The following is a 20,271-nucleotide window of genomic DNA, read 5'->3' as shown; positions in this document are numbered from 1 at the left end:
TTTTACACCAGTGCAGCACTAATTTTATTTTAAGCTGAGATGCTGTTAACAGCCGTATAATTATTCTAACAAATGGGCCTGACAGGCCGAGTCGCCGAGCGGGAGAGGGAAAAAAAAAAAAGAACTGTCTTTCTGATTGGCCAGAATTAGAGCAGACCTTCCTCCCCGACCCAGAGAAGATAATATGCTGTAAGATCACAGTCATTTCCCCGGCTTAATACATATGCTTAACACATGCAGTATTTACTCACAGCGCAGAGCAAGCGGCTGCACGGTTACGTGTGCAGCTGAGTTTCTGCTGAATTCGATGCAACCTGGAGACGTTTGAATACATTATCCACAAGGTGAGAACTATTTTTGGAAGCATTCATTTATTTTTTTTTTCTTGTTCCATGTTGTGACTGCAGTGATAATTTTTCACCAGAGGATGTCACTGGTAGGAGTCTCTCCAATTTTTCACTCTGGAAGGTTGTTTTTTTTTTTGTTTTTTTTTTGTTCCCCCTCCAGACAAAAGGTGAATGATCTCACCTGAAAACCTTCCCTCGCGCGCTCTTGATTTAAACAGCCGTGAATTACGCAGGTGGAAGGAAAACATTTTTTTTAAAAAGGCACGGATGCCATTTTGAATCATCAAAAACATGAAATAAGTCTGCGACACACACACACATCCTTGGGTTAGAAGTATATTCTTTTAAAACAATTTTTTGAATTTTAATCTGAAAAAGTAGAGCACCAAAACAATAAAGTCCCCAATAGCATAAAAGAGGCACTCCGTCCTGACTAACCAGATCTGATGCAAATAGCTGAACAAACCGATTGGCTACTGAGGTTTCTCTCCCCCCCCCCCCCTCAAAAAAAAAAAAAAAAAAAGATCTTAGCTGAGAGGTAAAATGATTCGTCCTCTGTGTGTTTTACAGGGAATTTCATAGACATGAGAGGCACAATGCAGTTCAGTAAATATGAATACACAATAGAAACAAAACACAATCTGAATACATACTGTATGCAAAAAGCAAAATCGAAAGGCTTCTTCACGTTTCCCTTCACATTTTTACGAGCGTTCTGCACCGTTTAACCACGACAAATAAAAATTACATAAATCAAAAGCTACATACATCTCCAGAAAAAAAAATAGGGGGGGAAAAAAAAACCAAAACACAAAAATTAAAGCAGTGCACCTTTAAAAATTTCTTTATGTAAACATGAGTGAACAAAGTGTTTTTTTCTTCTGACGTTGAAATCCGTTCTCAAACTGGCAACAGAACCACTCGAAGATGTGAATGCACTTTTCCTCTTTTTTTTTTTCTTTTTTTTTAAAAGATGAGACGCGGCGATGTTAGCGATTAACACCGCGCCGTTTCTCCGCCCTCGTTTAAACCTCTGTTACGTCAAACTGCAGACATTTCACCTCTCGAAGAGACAATAAACAGTCTGCGTAAAAAGTTTTTCAGAATTCAAACACTGCAAAAATAGTTTAAATCATAAAAATACACGTATATGTACAGAGAAGAAGAAGTAATGCATCGGTCGAATGATTACTTGTACACTTTGAGCTGAAGCACAGTAATAGTCAACCAACTCACGCCGTTAACATCATTACTTTTAGGATAACTTACAGTAAGTGATATTGATTTATCCAGTTTAAATGCAAGAAAACACACCATCGACTGATCATCGTAGCCCCTTGAATTTGTGTGCAACATGTTTCACGAAAAAATGAAAACACGTGAAAAAAATCAAGAAAAAAGAACGACTGGAATGTTTCAAAAACCACAAGAGAACATAACACGTTTTTTACTCCCCCCCCCCCCCCACTGTTTTTTCCTCTGACCGAGTCAGTGAAACATCAGAAGATGAAAAAGGATGAAAGTGCATCGTAAAAACTCATAAAATGCTTATGGTCATCTGTAGAAGAGAGAGAAAAAAAGAAATAAAAAGCTGTTTAATCAAAGCAAATACATGAGATCAAAAGCAATGCCAGCGTGGCTCACTGCATAACTGCATCACTGCTGCATAAGTACAGATATACCATATAAATAGTAGTCAAATATTTACCAGTATCAATAAGTGCTCACGTTCTAATATATAAATACATCTTACAGTATTCATAATTACATATTAACTTCCTCTATTTTTGTGCAATAGCAAATCCCATGCATTTTTACCAAGATAAAAACCACAACATTAAGAAAAAAATGCAACATAAGAAACATTTTCTTTAAGATTGTTTCGCGTGAAATCAAGCTGCGTCCGTCCGTCAGCGCAGAACTGACGGAGCAAAGAAAGAAAAAAAAAAGCTTCTTTTTAAAATCTTTTTGTTTAAAAAATCTCCCGCCGCGCGCCTCACTCCAGAGTACCTTGACAATTTTTTTTTCTTTTCAATCCTTATTCAACGACAACCTTCTGATAACAGAAAATGATGAAAAGCAAAATAAAGGCACAGACCCTTGCCGCTTGATTCGAAGCACCAAACTGCACAAGAAGCGTCTACTTAAAATTTGGTCAGACTGTTTCATAATACACATACTTTTCCCCTTATAAATAGTCTTTATTTACTGCACTACTGCATCACACCTTGATATGATTACATTAAACAACAGTCTATTTTTCAAATTACACATACAGTAAAATACACTGTTTGTATGCATCTAAGAAGGAGTATAGGTTAAGGACATTTGTACAGAATCCATAAATATAATTTATGTGCAATTGTACGCAAACTACTATGTCAGACAAAAGGCATATTAGCATAATATCTTTCCATATTGCACCTGCACCCAATAATGATTCTCCACCTCGCGAGACGTCCCGCTGCTCATCCAATCATTTCGAAGAGTCTCCGGAGAGACGAGCACATCAGACAGGGTGGGTTTTTTTCTTCTTCACTGTGAAGGTTTGATCTCCACTCAGATTTAGAAAGGAGCTGTCTGGAGCATGTGCAAGACCAGAGGAAGTGTTAGTATATTGCCTCTAATGGGATAAAGATGAGGTTATGTGCCTAAAGGGCTGAGGGACCACAAGGTCGGAGCAGGGGGCATCTGTTCCTGGAGCAAATCAAGGAGACAGAAAAAAAAAAGGGGGGGTTTCAGTGAGGGTCCTCCGTGGTGATCTTCAACGAGGCGATGGCTTTCAGGCAGGTCTGGACGCTCTCCTCCTGTCTGCTGTCCCTGACGCCGGGGTCGAGGCTTTTCTCCTGAGCGGACGGCTGGCTCTGGCCTCTGATGTCGTCTCCTCCGGTCTCCAGCCCGTGGACAGATCCCTCCCTGCTGCTGCAGCGCTGGCCCTCGCTGCTCTGGGGGCTTGGCGCCGAGGAGGGGGTGACATCAGCGCTGGAGGAAGGCGGGGAGTGCAACATCTGGAGCCCTCCGACAGGAACGACGGGGAGCAAACTGTGGGCCTGCTGCTGGGAGTGAAGAGGGAGGTGGCTGAGGATGTTCTGGTGATGAGAACTGGCAGCACCAGGCAGAGTGGAAGCCAAGCTGCTTCTTTGATCCTGAAACGACATATTGGCAGCGTTAGCTGGAGCTTCAACACTGCCAGGATAAGTTCTCATGTGAAAATATATTACAGTTGCAGCAATGTGAGGAAAACAACATTATTTAGTAAAAAAAAAAACTTAAGGCTGCATTCGGAGAACAGATATGTCCACGCAACGGCTGCACAATCCAATCAACATCTTCGTCTACAGATGAAATGAAAGATTCACTATATGATACGATTCACGATACGTTTCTCACGATAACAACAGTATCAGGACACTGCAATACTCAGTTGCAATGTGTCCCAATATCTAACTAAAGAAACTAAAAATCAACGTGCCGGAATTACATATTTATTCACCCCACTGCGGTGTCACTTTTACAAAATTTGACATGAACTGAGATGAAACGATGTATAAAAGCCGCATAAGCTGGTGAAAGGCTGAACTGCCACAAAGCAGAGAACTTAAAAAGTTTAAGGAAGGATACGACTAAGTCTCACAGAAGTTTACACCACAACGATGCATGAAGAAGTGACAGCGCCAGTGTATTGATACTCTGTCATATCGGTGTGTTTTCCCACACCGAGAACCAACAATGAGTTTGTTACCTCACAGCTTTGTTCCCACTGAAGACTGAACTCTCAGAGAATAGGCCAAAATACAAAATATTTAAGAAGAGGCTAAATAACCTCCTGAAACACCTGGGAACTGTGGTAGACAAATCCGTCCTTGTTGTATTACCAGACTCATCTTTTAGTTTTTTTTATTTGAATAAATAAAAATGCTGAGTATGTTTTATTCTGGATCCACATCAAAAATAGACGGTGACAGACAAACAGGATACTTTATTTTTTTTTCGGTCATCAGTTCATGAGAAAATAGTAAAAATGTTCCAAACTAATCTGTCTTGATGTGTTAAAATTTCCGAATCTGTTCCAAAACTCCAAATCACTTGTTCCTTTGCCAGCGGTCTAACTTTCCACCAAACATCATCCAAATCTGTTAGCAAGTCTTTGTTACTAAATCCCAGTTTGGCAGCGGTACAGTTGACCTGGGTGATACATACCATTTCCATTTCAAAGGCTGCTTGTTGTTGAGCCATCTCCATCTTCGCCTGGTGTCTGGTTTTATCACCGCTGCCTTTGTGTTGGTGAGAGCCTCTGCGTGGTGAGACTGCCCTCAGCACGACCCTCTGCCGGCCTCGGACCGAAGACTCCCGCTTCCCGGCCAGCTCCGTTCCAGGAGACATGGGTCGTTCGATCGAGGCCGGGGAGAGGTGCTGAATGGGCGTGAAGCCGGGCGAGCCGGGCCTCAGCGGGGAGGTATCCCATCTGGGAGAGGACCGACCTCGAGGGGAGAGTTCTCGCCTCGGGGATGGGTAACGCAACCGTGACGGGGAGGGCTCCCTGATGGGAGACTCCCAACCAGGAGAGAGCAGACAAGAAGAGTAGGGATCAAACAGGAAGCTGGTCTGTTCTGGAGACAACATAGTCAAAGAGTCTTCATCCACGGACTTCTCTCGCTGGTCTGTTGCAAGGACGGGACGATGATCCGAGCCCGTCCGCCTGACAGACGACTGCGGGCGGACGTCGGTGTCGGGCAGAGAGGTGAGCGAATAGCCGTGGATCGCTGCGGTGGCTGTGACGGACAGAGATGTAATCCCAACCGGCTGAGGACTCGTGCTTCTCGAGCGCAACTTTGGAGTGGAGTCGCCCTCGTATTCGTCGTCCTCCTCGTCGTCCTCGTCAATTTCGTCGACATCTTCGTCCATGCCGTCAGAGTCATCTGCGTCCGAGAACTGGTGTTTGGTCGGGACCACCACCTCTGTCTTGGACTCTTGTTGAGTGTCGTCCACTTTAATAAAAACAAACACATCAGTTTAGTTGGATTTTCTTCTGCTTTGTGTTCAAGAACATTACATATACATCAGCGTCTTACCATGTTCGTGCATCTCCGCCTCGTCCATCGACACTGACACTCCCAGCTCAAGACATTTCTTCATGTGTGCCTTTGACTTCATATGTTTAGTCAGGTTTCCTGCAAAACAAAGAAATACGTCACCGTTTTTATGCTCCTGCGCCTGTGACAACCGCCGAGGAAGCATCATGTTTTCAGGTTGTCCGTCCGCCCCTCCGTCCCGTTCTTGTTTACTCAAGAACACCTTGATTTCTTCAAATTTGGCACTAATGCCCACTTGGACTCGAGGATAAACTGATTAGATATTGGCGGTCAGAGATCGGGGAAGCTGTGAGCTCGCAAAACAAAACTTTGGCCCACTACACAACATAGATCACGATCAGCATCTCTCCTAACCCAAATTGCATACCCCCACACCCACTTTTTTCTACTACGAGAGGAAACTGAGAAATAAAGACAGCGAGGAGAAAAATGAGGAGACAAAGCTGCTGATATTGCACCATAGTACCTCTAAATAGCATCAAAAACTAGCGTTTGCTTGCGCTGCAAAGTGGTATTTTTAAAACCTGACACACACTAACAGATTACAGGAAACACTGATATGAATCTTGCGCGTGTTTTTAAATATAAACTGTGAGCAGCGCGCTCGCCTTTGGTCTTGAAAGCGAAGTTGCAGACTCTGCAGATGTAGGGTCTCACGTCCGTGTGGGTCCTGATGTGTTTCTTCAGCATGCTCGGCTTCTTGCAGCGAATACCGCACTCCTCACAGATGTACTTCCCCCGTCCTCGACCTCTGACGTACACGTAGTCTTCGTTGGACTTGTACCTGAGAGACAGACGCGGCATTCCAATGAGTAACGGTAAAAAGAGCACATGCAGATGGATAGCGGCTGCGCTTGACATCCTAATATAGCCGCTGTGCTTGCTGTCAGCAGAAATGACAAGTGTTATGATAGCTAATATCTTTGACTGACCCGCCCTCGAATATCTTAATACGCGTTGGCACTGTCTGGGTTGTGGGGGCCTCCCTCTCTTTCCACTCCTCCTTGGCCGTTTTCACCCGGCAGCCGACGTCTTTCGCCTTCTTCCCGTAGCTGATGTCCAACTCTTTGGGCTCCGGTTTCCTCTGCAGCTGAATTAGATGATCAAACATTTTGTTAACATCCATTTTAAGTGGACACCTTATCGACGAGGTAACGCGACGCTCCCAGTATTGTGTGTCACACGTGGCGTTACACAGCATGTTTGGCAAACATGAATTATGCTGCTGATGCTGCTGCTGAGGAAAAATTAAGGACAGATAACTCAGATTTTAATGATTTCTTGTTTTTACTTTAGAAAATCTTACTTGGGAATGAATAATGTCATAATATGTACATTTTAACAGCCCTCCAGTGCCAAGGTACATGACAGTCACTTGAATTGAACTTGGGTGTCTGGTGTTTTTCGCTGCCAACCGAGCAAGTGAGGGATCAAAGCTCAGAAAATCACAGCTAGAAGCAGGAAAAAAAAATATTTCCAGATACTTGCCAATAGTTGCTGCCGCCTCTGCCAAAAGATCTGAAGTGTGTCGTTTGCCATTTTCTGGTCACTGAGGTCGTTTAAACTTTCTGCATTTCAGAACTGTTATCTCTTAGTGACATACGCAGAGTACTTCATAGTGTGTTTTTACTTAACAACTGTAGTTTCTTTATATGTAATGGTGATATTTGTGAGACCTGCTCAATATGTCATAAATGACAAAATGTTCTTATGAGGGTTCAAACTTAAGGTTAAGCCAAAAATGAAAAATGTGCCGTCATTATCCGCTGATCCCCTCGCAGATGGAACATTTTGAAGTCCACAAAACATTTTCTGGGGCTTCGCAACAAAAACAGTGTTGCAGCATTCTGCTAAAAACACCTGAAGTGAACAAGTGTGAAAAAGTGAGCAAGCAAAAACAATGTTAAAATGGCTCCATCACAGCTCGTTTGGCGTAATCCAAGTTTCCAGAGGCCACTAGATCCCAAATTAAGTTGAATATACGTTATTTACACCCTTTTGTCAGCCAAATGTTTCACTGCAGCTGCATTAACACGCACCCTGTTTAAAGTGGGTCGACGTCAAGGGTGTAAATCATGTCTTCTTAAATACATTTGGACCTTTGGCGAGCTGTATGGAGCCTGTAAATGTTGGTTTTCTACTTTTTTTTTCTTCTTTTTTTAAGGTTTTGAAACTAGACCCTTCAGTAGATGAGGAGAATTCTGCAACACTGTTTTGCTGCGAAGCTCCTGACAACGTTTTCATGGACAAGAAAACATCTACCGATTTTTCCACCGACATGGGAGCGAGAGGTTTTTTTTCGGTGAACTTAACTTTAGGAGTATGCTTTTTAAACAGTGCAGTGCTCGTTTTCTCACCTGCTCCATGGTCTGCCTCCACAGGATCAGGGATGAAACCAGCTTCCCGGTGCCAGGCTGACACATGGCGGCCACGGTGTACATGACCTTGTCTCCCCTCTGTTTGGACCGCAGCAGAGCCAGAGCGGAGCTGGTGCTCAGCTCGAGCGGGTTCGGGTTGTGGGAACTCACACACCAGGTGGCGTACACGGAGAAGAAAGGGGCGTTGCTGTGGGAGCAGCTCGGCTTGGTGTAGTTGAGATAACACCAGCTCACACCTGTCGTCGTGCGAAGACTTGGAAACTGAGATAACAGCTTTGAATGCTCGGCGTCTGAGATCAGGATGTCTTGACTGTTAACCAGCTGTGCCACCATATCCATCTGCGCCCGTTTCTCCGTGCCAACTTCTTTCACTTCGCTGGCTGATATCACGGAGTAGGGAGGAGAGCTGCTTTCCAGGGAGCTGCTATCCATAGCCGACTCAAATCCGTGGTCGGAGGCCTCGGACGCTTTCTGCTGAAGTGTGATAAATGTACTCCTGCGTGAGTCATCCTGAGCGTGAGGTGTGGATGCGCCCTGCATCTCTGACCCGTGCCCCTTCTCCTCACTCAAATGACTTTTTCCCAGCTCCACAGCGCTCAGCTCCTCTACGATCTGCCCAAACATTCTCTCCTCTTTCACACGTTTTTGCTGCTTGACCTCCATGAAAAGGTCCAGGCTGCTGGCCGGGGAGAGCATCCGTTTGTTAGTGCCGCCGCTCGACGCGTTTGTGGTCGAGATGGTTCTGGAGGTCAGGGAGAGAGGGATGCCTGTCTTGAGCTTAGCCGATGACAGGTCAAGGGCTTCGACGCTGATGGTCTGCATCGAAGGCGGCCGGGCATACGCGTCAACATTTCCAGACAGACGTGAGGTTTGATTCTGAGAGGTGGCTGAGTTGGAGCCAATACTGTCGTACTGATTGTCGAAAATCTGCGATACTGAAGTGTACGTGATACTGCCGTAGGATGGCACGTGAGTCTGTATTCTTACAGGGACTAACAGGCTCGGGTGTGACAGCTGTGGAAATGTATTCCCGGCGGAGAATATTGGCAAAGTCTGCGGCAGAGCGGCAACTGCTGTGAATGGAGGGGAGGCGCTGCTGAGGTACTGCGGAAACACTTGCGACGGGACTTGTGTTACCTCGGCGTCCATATTCAGTGACTCCTGTCGCACCAAGTTTCCCCTCCTTCTCTCCCTCGCAGCCGAGTGGCCTGCGCTGATGTCCACGTGTCTAACTTTGGACGTGGGAGAAAGACTGCCATAGTCAAATGATATGCTGCGTACCTCTGGGAACTCCTTGCGCAAGTTGCACGGCGCCTGCTCCGAGGAGGAGCGTCTCATTTCATGTTGTTGACGCTGGTTGAGCACAGAGAGGGAGTGCCCGCTGCCTGGCACGGCGAGGAGCTCGAGCGGTTTGCCAAACTCATCCTGCCTCGCCGGAGAGACTGACTTCAAGCTCTCCTCTCTGTCAAAAGAGAAGGTGGAGCTGTAAGATAAGTTGCTGTCTTGGCTCGGGCTGCGGGAGAGGCTGGTGCAGGCCGACTCGAAACTAGATTCGCCAGAGGAGTGCTCGATATCAGCTAAGCGTAGCCTTTTCTTCTTTGGAGGGAGCTTTTCTGGAGGGAATTGTGCTAAAGTTTCGCTCCTCTGAGGCCACTGAAACTCCTCCACGTGCTTCTCTGGCTCCTTCGCCTGCACCTCCGGAGCTTTTTCCGGACTGTCGGGCTCCACCGTCACCCTGATTTCTGGGACCTGTATGTTGGGCTGCCGCACAAGTTTGGGGCCCATTTGAAACGACTGCCTCAGCCTGCTGTCATTCCGTTCCATCTCGTATGAATCGCTTGCCTCCATAGCTTGAAATGAAGAAACGCTTTCCTGTCTCTGCCCGTGATACTTGTATGAATCTGACTGTTCCGAGTGAGGCCTGTTTAACGAGTTTGTGTGCTGGATGACAGAAATTACATTCCCCAGAGTTTTTCGGCCGGACATTTCAAGGCTCACTGATATGTCCATGTCGCACCTGTCCATCTGCGCCAGCACACCCGAAGGATGTCCTTTTCCCAACGCCATGATTCCGGCCGCGGCCTGTTTTGCATCAAAGTCCTTATTTGAATCAAACATTTCCTCGCACTGTTCATGATGGACCTCGTATTGACCTTGCAAATCCTCCTCTTCCCTCTTCTCTTTCCGACGCTTCCGCGTCGCCAGTTCCATCGCGTGTCTCTGATGGCTCATGTTAGCCGCCGCGGAGGGGTAATTTTCCATTTCCAATCCTGAGGGTGATGTGCCACTCTCGCTCATCTTTCCATGGCTGTCGGTGTCTGCGTGGCCGTCATGTGCCGAGAGTTCGAAAGCAGCTTGCCGCCTGAGCCTCCTCATGCCCCCGGTGCTTGTTCTCTCATCGAACGAGTGGCTGCCTCTGAGGGCCTGAGGCATAGTCAGACACGCTGCCGAGGACGTCGGCATTGAGTTGCTTCGGATCAGAGGCCCCAAATCAGAGCCAGCGTCTAACATGGGTTCCTTTACCTCCTCCCTCGTGAATGACTTTGTGTTTATTCTGATTGACTCCACCGTGTCTTTTTCCTGGGTAAACACCCGAGAGACACCTTTCTCCGAGCGCCTCCCAGTGTACTCAGTCGCGTCCGCGCTGCAAGCCACGAAAGCGGCTGTCTGCTTCGGACTCGGCCTGTAACACTTCCCAAACATAATTTCTTGATAGGACTTGGCGTTGGTGTTCGGAGGGCCGGTCTGGTGCTCGGTGCTCTCGGAGCGCGAGAAGTAGCCAGAGTCCGTGCTGCCCTTGCTCGACTGACTCGGGAGGGACAGATTGTGGTCGGAGTCGCTGCTCCTTTTTTCAGACAGCCGAAGTGCAAGCCTCTGTTTGATCGTGCAAGATTGGATTGCACGGCTAGCCTCGGCAGCAGCAGCGGGAGGTGCATTGATTTCCTGGGGCTGGGATGAACCATCCTGAGCTGACATCGACGTGGCTCCCTTTTTCTGAGCAATGAGATTTAGTACTTTTACAGCAGTGTTATCTGATCCCTCCACTGGAGAGTCCAGCAGCAGCAGCGGGTCGTTAAGAGTGTCCTCGTCCGTGTCCGTGCTTTGCTCAGCATCAGAGAATAGCTCTCCTTCCCCTTCAAAAGACCCCTGGTCTGCATTGGCATTGTAAGAACCAAGTTCTGAGAGTGGCACCGTTCCAGCTTTGACGGAGTGAGCATGAGACTTTCTGTGTTTGTATAAATTACTCTTGGTTTTAAAGGAGAATCCGCAGGGGACGCACGGGTAGGGCCGCTCCCCGGTGTGTGAGCGAATGTGTTTCTTCAGCACGCTCGGTTTGGCACATGCCCTGCCACAATAATCACAAACATACTTGCCAGGCTTTTGTGGTTTCTGCTCCACCTTGCACACAGTCTCTGACAGCGGATCCATCCCTGAATGGGAGCACTGTTGTTGGACTTCAGGTGAAGCGGTGGACTTCCTGTGAGACGCGGGTCCCGGGGACTGCGCCGAGACCAAGTGACCGACGGCTTTCTGTCTGCCAGTGGGAATCTGTTTCGTGGGCTGTAGTGAATGCGAAGACACCTCGTAGTCTTGATGGCTTGTTGACTGGATTTGGGAGTGCTGATCTTCTAATTGCAGTGATTTCCCTGAGTCAGACATTTCTGTGAAACCACCCGTGTCTCTGCTCTGACTGTCTTGCAGTTGTTGCTGCCACCCCTTTCCTTCCAGTTCGACCGACGGACTCCTTTTAGTCTGCGCTGCCTCCGAGGTGCATTTTTTCTGGGCAACATTTCTGTCCTGACCCTCAGCGGAGCTTTTCACCCCTGCAGTAGTTTCAAGTGACTCCATGAATCCAATGTCACTCTCTTTGGGATCGATTTTCAAGGACACTATCTGTTATGTAACTGTAGTGATGTTAACATACGTGTGAAGTGATTGCAGGGAAGGGTCACCTGAAAGAAATCAGACAGAACGGACAGTTAGACAACTGGGATATGAATAAAACAGGACAGCATTCAGACGCACGGGAGGTTCACCGAGTGGAAAAAAATGTGAAAAAAGTGAATAGATTTCATTTTTTAAACTGACTCATTGAGAGTGGGAGAGCTCGTCAAGTGTTTCCTAGAAGTCCTCCTAATAAAATCGGTGCATAAAAGTCATAATGAGCTCCATCGCAGCAGGAATGGAAAATATATTTTCTCTTTACCAGCCACTAAAAACACACCCAAAGGTGCGTCAAGTCAAGCCTGGCAGGTGCCCCAAATTCTGCTGAAGCCGTGTGAACGTACGTAGACGTGTGCAGGTATTTAGGGCACAAGCTTTTTTACCGTAGCGCGTGTGTCGTGAAGGGTCGTAGACATTTACGTTCATCACAGAGCCAGGTCACTTTAATTTGAATATAGTTTGAATATATGCACAAATACGTGTATATGAGTTGAACCGTGGGGCTGACAACTTTTTATTAACACTGTTAAAACTGTTGGCTTAGCTGTGAAATATCCTCAATCAGTGATGAGATGTAAGAGGTAAAAAGAAAAGGGAAATGAGTATTTACATGTTTCGTTACTTTATAGTTCCTCTCACTACAATTTGGAGGGAAATATTGTACTTGTCACTCACTACATTTATTTGACAACTTATTTTGCTGGCGAACTTGCAGTTTGAATCCTAACATCACAGCCAGAGTATCTCCTCTGTTAGGGATACAGACGTGAGAGAAGACTACAGGAGTACAAATCCCCCCTTGGGCTTCGCCTTAATAAGAACAGGAGCATGAACAGTGTGTCTTATTTTGAAGAAGAATGTCAGTAAATGGAAAAAAACCGCATTGTTACATTTTTCCCAAGCAAGCCAATGATATGAAATGTGTACAAGTTGTGTTAGACAGTTATATTGACTAACCTCAAACTAAGTCGCATTAAAAAGAAAAAAGTGAATGAATAAATCAAATATGATGAATCTAAATAGAAGAAAACAACAAAACAAATAAAACGAGTTGTGTACTTTTAGGTTAGTTTATTTTATAGCCGTCCAATAAAAACATTCGGGTGATCTGTCAACACGTGTGATTTACATCTACTTGTGCTTCTGACACTTCAATACATTTGTGGCCAGAAAATGTTTTGAATGTGCTTCGTTCAGCTGACTTTCTAATATTTTGACACGATATCAACACTGTCCACAATAAAACCACCCAGAGCCTTCCTCCATCGTACATCCCAGAATTAACATATCAATATTACACCGCTTTTGCCAACATTGTAGCCCATCAAAAAATATATATACATGTCAGTGGATGCTAATACTCAGAGCCCCGCAGAAGATAATGTCAGGGAAGACAAAGACAAAGTATGGTGTGTGTGCGTGTGTGTGTTGATGCATGCCAGCACACACAGGTGTCAGATGATGGGTGATGAAGTGCGATGAGTCTACCTGCGGCGAACAACAACAACATATTCTGCTCGGCTCACATCGACACATCCTGAAGTTCCCTCTTTTCACGCGGGATTAGCCTCCCTGTGTCACACTACTGTCGTGGTCTCCACGCCGAGCTGCAGGGGGAACCACATACCGTCCCGCACATACACATGCCGGACCCATCACCATCACCATCACCATCATCATCATGGTTAAAGTGAATTGCTCGGGGCCATGGGGACATGTCTCTGAGGGCACGTCATTTCCATCTTCTCAGTATCAAATGCTGTGTCCTCCCTAACGAGGTTATGTAAGATTATCTGGTTCAAACCCTCTGAGTTCCCCTTAATTAGGACATCCTCCGACTCTCTTCCTCTCACTCCCTCTCTTTCTTTGTTAGCACACCGCACACTCCTCAGGCACAAACCAGAGGATACGGAGCCAAGGTGACTCGAGATGCCAGGAGATGCTTGAAAGCAGCTGTGCGGATGATAATCTCCCATTTGTGTGTGTGTGTGTGTGTGTTTTCTTGAAAATGCTCACTGAAGGCTCCTTCTTAGAGGAGATATAATGAAGGCATATGAAGGGCTGCCTCAAACCGGAATGATCCATGATTCAGAGGGGAGGCTTACGGAGGTAAACTAAGTTGGGTGCCTCGGGGGGGTAACAAAAATTCAGAGGCCTGGGAGGGAGCTCCCTTTCAAGGTCGATCTGACCTCATTGCTTAGTTTCCATCCTCTGTGAGCTGCGAGAGGAGGGACGGGGAATATGGGTGCAGAGTGACAGCCAGATAAGACCCTCAGAAACAATGCATACCTTTGAACGGAGCCCGACAAGAGAGCGAGGGACACATTCAGAGGCTCCCTGACAAGTCTCTCGGCAGACTTTCTCGTAGCGGCGAGACCCCCCCTTTTTCTACACCGCACATTTCTCTCGCTCCCGGCAACAAGCTGTAACCTTTACGAAAATATATGACACAGCAAGCAATGACGTGCAACAACAGGAGGCAGGTGGGCGGCAGTAGGTGTGTGTCAGGACGACTGTGGGCTGATGATGTTACAGTATGTCCGCATGGATGGATGGAGAAATATATCCGACGGAGAGATCCGTGTGAAAAAGCAACACATACCTTTTTTTTCGAGAGAGGACAATGGGCAAACGAATGCTTGGCTGTGGAGAGCATCGTTATGCCGCTGCATTACATCATTAGAGGCTAAGTTGGCCATTAAAGGGAACAGAACAGGCATGAAGCCGCACGCCTGACAACAAATCCATAAATATCATGACCGGCTTCGGAGGGGCTGGATGGTGAAAATCCTCTGTGGCGGTCTCACATAGCATGCAGGATGAATCAACAGCTCTCTCTGTGATCAGAATGACATAAAGCACAAGGTCTGATGGGAAGGGGGGCAAAAAAAAAAAAAAAAAGCCTCGGCTGACATTCACATATCAAATATAATCCTCATACAAACCTGACATTTGAATAGTCCCCTGTCCCATATCCACAGTCACATGTGACATTCCTCACGCTGCATAGTCCGTTTCCCCATTCTCCTCATGTCTGGGCAACAATAATGAAATAAATTAGCAAGGTAAAGTCCCATCAGTCATGAAGCTGCTGCCTGACTGGGTGTACATTAGAAGATCTATTGATGCGAGCTAGTCACCAGAGAAAATACCCAACCGTGACGTGCGGACCCAGGCACAAAAATAGCAAAGGGGCCCTGGGAGGGATTACACAACAGCCCACATTTAAGGACGCTTTTCCTCTCTCTCGCTGTGTTTCAAAGCACAGCAGCAGCTGCCTCACACACTACACACACACACACACACACAGAGAGAGAGAGTGGGGGAGTCAGATATCATGATGCAGGGAGCTAAACATCACCTTTTCCAGAAAAGCTTCATTCATCCCCCAAAGATTCGCTCGTTTATCCATTCCAGCCCGATTCTGCGCGCGGTTCATTCAGGTAGACACGTTTCGAGAACTATAATGATATATATAAACCGGCCGGACAGAGAATGTGAGCATAAGCAAAGTGACAAGCGCCTTGAAAGACGCTAATCACACGGTGCAGCCGCTCTGAATATACATTTCCTACGGAGTGATCCTATTCAGTTTTATACATCGAGAGGAGCTCAATGAAAAGGCGGCATGTGGCGGTGCTGCGAGGAGGCTGCAGAAATTAGACATGTTCGCCGAATTCTGAGACACCCACAGCCTGCTCAGAGCCAGTTTTCTTCCCGTCACGACAGGATTTTGCTTTGTGAATGGAGAGAGTCGTGATGAGGGGTGTCATTAACACGGGAGAAAAAAACTAGGACAATGCTGCAGATTATGTGCAGCTGCAGAGCTCATCCTGTGAATCAGATGTACGAGTTCAGTGTGACACGATGCCATTACGGCTCCCACGTCAACTTCTGGAGATCTTCCCGATGAACACTTTTCTTTGTTGCGTGATTCCATGAAGACCCGTTTAATGAGACGTGTTTTGTAAAAGCCACAGACTGTATTGTTTAACTCTCCTCAGGCAAATGCAGATGTGTTATATTTGAAGCTGAGACTAATTACCTCATTGAGGAAGGAATAAGACGTCTGGCGCTGGTGTAGTCTCAGTTTTGCCTTTTTTTTTCTCGTCGCCTTTACGTGTAACGGCCTGTCACAGTGTCAGTGGGATCATGAGGTCAGCCGCCTGTGGTGATTCCCGATCAACAAGTTATATCAGAGGAAACTTCACCTCGACAAGCAACACATAGATTTGGGGTGTAAGTGCCATTTTGAGGTGTTTGTACTTCATTTACTTCGCTTTTCAGACATTTTTGAGTGATAAAAATTGTGTAACTCTCCTAAAATTGTTATCTCTTTTTGTTACAGCCCCTTGTTTATTTTGTCAACAGCTTGATTATTGTAATAAGTTATTTACTGAACCTCAGCTCTCTCGCTCTCTCTCTTGCCCTCTTCGGGATCAATTAAGTTGTCTGAATCTAAATATGAATGATAAGCCCATTCATTAGTTGTATATGTATTTAATATGGGAGCCCTATGCGGTCATGGGTCAAGCATACTGTATTATTTCTTGAGATCTCGAATTATTTATGTCCAAATCACGGAGTTACAAATGTTGTGCATTATTTTTTTTTTTGTATAATATTTCTCTTTCAACAGTAAAATCTTATGAACGCAGTGGAGAAACAAACAGACTGTGAATCGGGAATGTAAACTCCAGCCCCATGGGACTTTATTTCAAATCTGGCCCTTCTAAAAAAGCAGCTGAACAGGCCTGATGTGCTGTATCAAGCTCCACTTTGACCATCCACAGGTTTAAATTGCTTTTTACATGATAAAGCAAGACTGTGTAACGTTTTCCAAAGACGAGCGACTGTCGCCGCAAGCTAAACACACAGAATAATAGTAAATACTAAAATGTAGCGCAAGTAAAACCGTCTATGCGACTACGGCGCCAACGGTAATGCAACAGGGAGTCGTTTTAATCAAAAGTTTGACACGAAGCGTGACACAAACGAGCGCGTTTCATCGAGCAAAGATGTGTTTTCTCGTTTATGAATCCAACGCTCCATCCGTAAGAGGAAGAAAGTGTTACTTCCCCTCTCAACAGTTGGTCTAGTCGTGACAATCACATCTGAGCGTTTCCGTTTGTATTTTGTTTTGACTCCATCTAAGAAGCATTTCAGACGGCAGGGTCGAAGTTTTTACTCAACTTTAAACTCCTGAATGCAGCTCTAAACCAGACTACCTTAACAGTCAGAGCTCCACCTGCACCAGCCACAGGTAGAACACACGACGAACCGCTGAATTGAGTTTTAATATGAAGTGATGGTTGATTACGTGCCGGTCTATCTTAATCAAAATCCATTTCCATCATATTTAGTTTGGAGGCTGAGCACAACGAACTGGGTCTCCCCCCCTGATTCGAATGCACATCTGATCTCCAGCCCCTCGGGGCCATTTGTGTGAAACTCTGGCCTTTCAGCACAATATAATTCACACACCTATAAATACTTCACCCGCTTTGACCATCCTGCTCAGTTTCACGCTGTGCCATTGGGTGAGAACAACTGGGCGCCTCTATGAATAGGAGTCCTTGGCTTTGGGCTATAGCGGAGGCATATCTCACTCCAAACATAAAGCTCACACGGCCAGAAACAAAGGCTTTACACTTATGTAACGACTTATAGCTGAACTTCACCTCCCGGGCGCACGGATTCCGAACGGAGCGAACGGCGGAAAGCCTTTATTTCCCTTGCGTTGCAAAACTGGTAATTTCACAGAGCATTCCCCCCTCGGAGGGCTCGGACTCGCCGTGTGCCGGAGGAGCAGTGAATGCAGAGGCTGTGTATTGACAGAGCCCCTCCACAGTATGGAATTGCAGGGAGCTATTATTAGATATCGCCCCTAACAAGCCGAAGATGAAGTTGAAGCTAACTAACTGCACTGCAGCTGAGATCCATTATGCTGTATTCAGTATCTAGAGGAGCGGCACTAAAATGGCTGATACTCAATGTGCAGTGAAGGTCAAGTCGCCCATCTCTATAAATATAATGGTCTGTCCCCCAGGATGTTCCACACACTGCTTGGCATTTCCACTATCTAAAAGCTACACTCTGTTCACCGCTGCTCTCTGCTGACCGGCTCAAATCTGCCACAAAATTGCATGTGATTGAATACCACACCCGACTGTGAGCAGGCCTCTTACTGATATTAGAGGGGTGGGGGCAACAGAGAGAGAGGGAGGTGGTGGTGGTGGATGGAGGTCGGGGAGGAATGTTTATGAATGGAAGGAATGAGGTTTTGCTCCATGCTGGATGTAGTGGCCGGTCATATGGCTGACTGAGGTATCCACTTGATCCAGCTGATACAAACACCAATAAAATCCCCCCAAATCCCATAATTCATCAAAGCTGCTTCACCTATCGATCAATTAAAAAATAAAAAAATAAAAAACACCACCCTCATTCATCCATCAGCGCCTCGAACCGGTCGTGCCTTGATGCCATTATCACAGCGGCAGTACCTGAAAATAATCTGACATGATTGTGTGTTTCCATGGCAACCGCGCCAACGTCTGTAGCAGTTTTTTTTTCTTTCTTTCTTTCTTTCTTTTTTTTTTTTTTTTTTTTTTCTCCCAGTTTCCTGTCTACATATATAATTACCACCAAAAAGATTACAGCGAGCGAGACTGCAGATATGAGCGCAGGAGAGACGAGGGGAGTCGGGGGGGGGAACGAGCGCATCCATATGTGATCAGACGTCAGAGTGGAGATCAATACAGAGAGAATAAACAGACGATCAGAAATAAAACTACAATATGTATTACAGCTGAGGAAAAAACTGAAAGGAACAATCAATAAAGCTTGATAACTGATCAATAGTTTAAAGGGTAACTCCTCCACTTTTGAGGAAGCTGCATGTAATCTTACAACTCGCTCCAGTGATGTCACTCGGTGGCTAAGCTGCATTGTGGGTAATGTAGGCGTCAGGTTTTGAAAAGGAAGAAGCACGAGTTGCGTGATAAGCGCGACATCGCTGGTTCCGCTGTATTGATTGTGATCGTCGATCAGTGTTATAGGAGTGCAATGAGAACCAGTGGACTGCTTTTGTAAAAAAAAAGTGGTGCCTACATTACCCACAATGCAACTTAGCCACTGAGTGACATCACTAGAGGCAGTTTATGAGATTACATGCAGCTTCCTACGGAGCCACAAAAGGCTTCATACTACTTTTTTCACGGTTACAGCAGAACTCCACAACTCTTGAATTGGTGGAATTACCCTTTAAGTTAAAAATGCCACAAATTAACATTAGTTCTAGCGACTGAAATGTGAATGTTTGTTTGTTTGTTTGTGACTGTTTTGTTATCCTACAGGCTTAATTTTAACAACATAGATGCTGTCTATGTACATCTAAGAAGCTATTCCTGTCAAATACACAAAAAACAAATAAACATCATTAACTTTAATTTATGATAATAAGCTTCTTGTCAGGACTTTATACCTCCTATGTAAAGTTTATCGCAGAAATCTTCATACAAAGCGACAAATAGCTAAGTGTCTTTGAATTTAGGCCTCTTAGTCAAGCAATTTGACCATTTTTAAAAAATGTTATAGTGAAAATGTTAATCGATTGATCGAGAGTATGATAATTAACTGCAGCCACTCAGTAGAAAATGTACTGATCCAGTTGCCTGTTCTGTCTTGACTCAGTGTTTCCTTAAGGACAGCACCAGCTTCTTGAACCTATGTGATGATATGCCCAGCCTCCCCCCTCACACCTCTCTGTTGTTGTTATTCGGGGGGGGGGGGGGGGGATCAGCTGTCATGTGCGGGTCCAGGCTGCGGGGATAGCCTGTCGAAGTGCCCGGACGTGAGAAGAACCCCCTGTGAACCCCCCATCTGCACGTCATGGAACATTTGCAGAGCAGGGACCTCCCACCTTAAAGGCGTGCAGCAGAGAGCAGACACAACACAGAGATCTGCCCTGCACCGGGCTCACCATCTTAGGTGACAGGCGCGCGGCTCGCCGTGGTGGAGGAACACAAACACACACACACACACATGAAGCGGGCTCACCTGTCAGCGTGACACCTGGACACGTGCTCATCTCTCCGGTGCACGAAGGAGAAGTGTCGCTGTCCCCGCTCCGCTGTGCACAGCAAGACGCCGTACAGATCAGTTTTGCGCCGTCAGCGTGCTTTTTTTAAAATGTCCAGTACAGCTGAGGGGATGTTGTTCCAGGTGTGTCCAGCAGGGGGCGCCAACGTGCCGACACACCTGAGATAATCCAGGAGCGCAGGAGTCAAAGGGACGTTATCGGAAATCAATAACACCTCATTTTACATGCCAGGGAAAGTCGTGGGTTATTATCAGGCAACATATTTTAAATTTATTTTAAAAATTACATCAGAATCTATTGAAAATGACCCCCAATTGTATTTAAAATGAGACGAAATTGAGCATTATTAATCCCAGAGGACACTCAAAAGTACAGAAACCGGAAACAATACAAAAACACAACAG

The 20,271-nt window shown here is 45.9% G+C and overlaps 1 protein-coding gene across 4 annotated transcripts; it reads right to left on the bottom strand.

The window, feature by feature from the left end:
• Window positions 1-670: 670 nt before the first annotated feature.
• On the bottom strand, window positions 671-19,957 carry hivep2b (HIVEP zinc finger 2b). Of its 4 annotated transcripts, XM_030391882.1 has the most exons (8): window positions 14,709-15,086; window positions 14,366-14,600; window positions 7,798-11,771; window positions 6,373-6,530; window positions 6,049-6,224; window positions 5,420-5,518; window positions 4,548-5,335; window positions 3,086-3,493 (listed from the first exon to the last, which is right to left on the bottom strand). In XM_030391882.1, exons 3-8 carry the CDS (start codon window positions 11,665-11,667, stop codon window positions 3,086-3,088), a joined length of 5,499 nt encoding a protein of 1,832 aa, XP_030247742.1. In that variant the 5' UTR covers window positions 11,668-11,771; window positions 14,366-14,600; window positions 14,709-15,086. The 4 variants fall into 4 exon arrangements, with proteins under 4 accessions (XP_030247744.1, XP_030247742.1, XP_030247743.1 ...); XM_030391883.1 differs by lacking the exons at window positions 14,366-14,600; window positions 14,709-15,086 and adding an exon at window positions 19,825-19,957; XM_030391881.1 differs by lacking the exon at window positions 14,366-14,600 and having other exon boundaries at window positions 14,709-15,082.
• Between the last annotated feature and the right edge of the window lie 314 nt (window positions 19,958-20,271).

This window comes from Sparus aurata, chromosome 16 (genome assembly GCF_900880675.1).
Source record: "Sparus aurata chromosome 16, fSpaAur1.1, whole genome shotgun sequence".
Classification (NCBI taxonomy): Eukaryota; Metazoa; Chordata; class Actinopteri; order Spariformes; family Sparidae; genus Sparus; species Sparus aurata.
Note: the sequence above shows the minus strand (reverse complement) of the source record. Positions and strands in the feature narration are given on the sequence as shown.

Coding starts and splice junctions, on each gene's coding strand:
- hivep2b (XM_030391883.1), bottom strand. CDS start 11,667: ATGGAGTCACTTGAAACTACTGCAGGGGTGAAAAGCTCCGCTGAGGGT. Junction 5,519..6,048: donor CTTCGCTTTCAAGACCAAAG/GCGAGCGCGCTG, acceptor TTTGTTTTGCAG/GAAACCTGACTAAACATATG. Junction 5,336..5,419: donor GGCGGAGATGCACGAACATG/GTAAGACGCTGA, acceptor TTTTTATTAAAG/TGGACGACACTCAACAAGAG.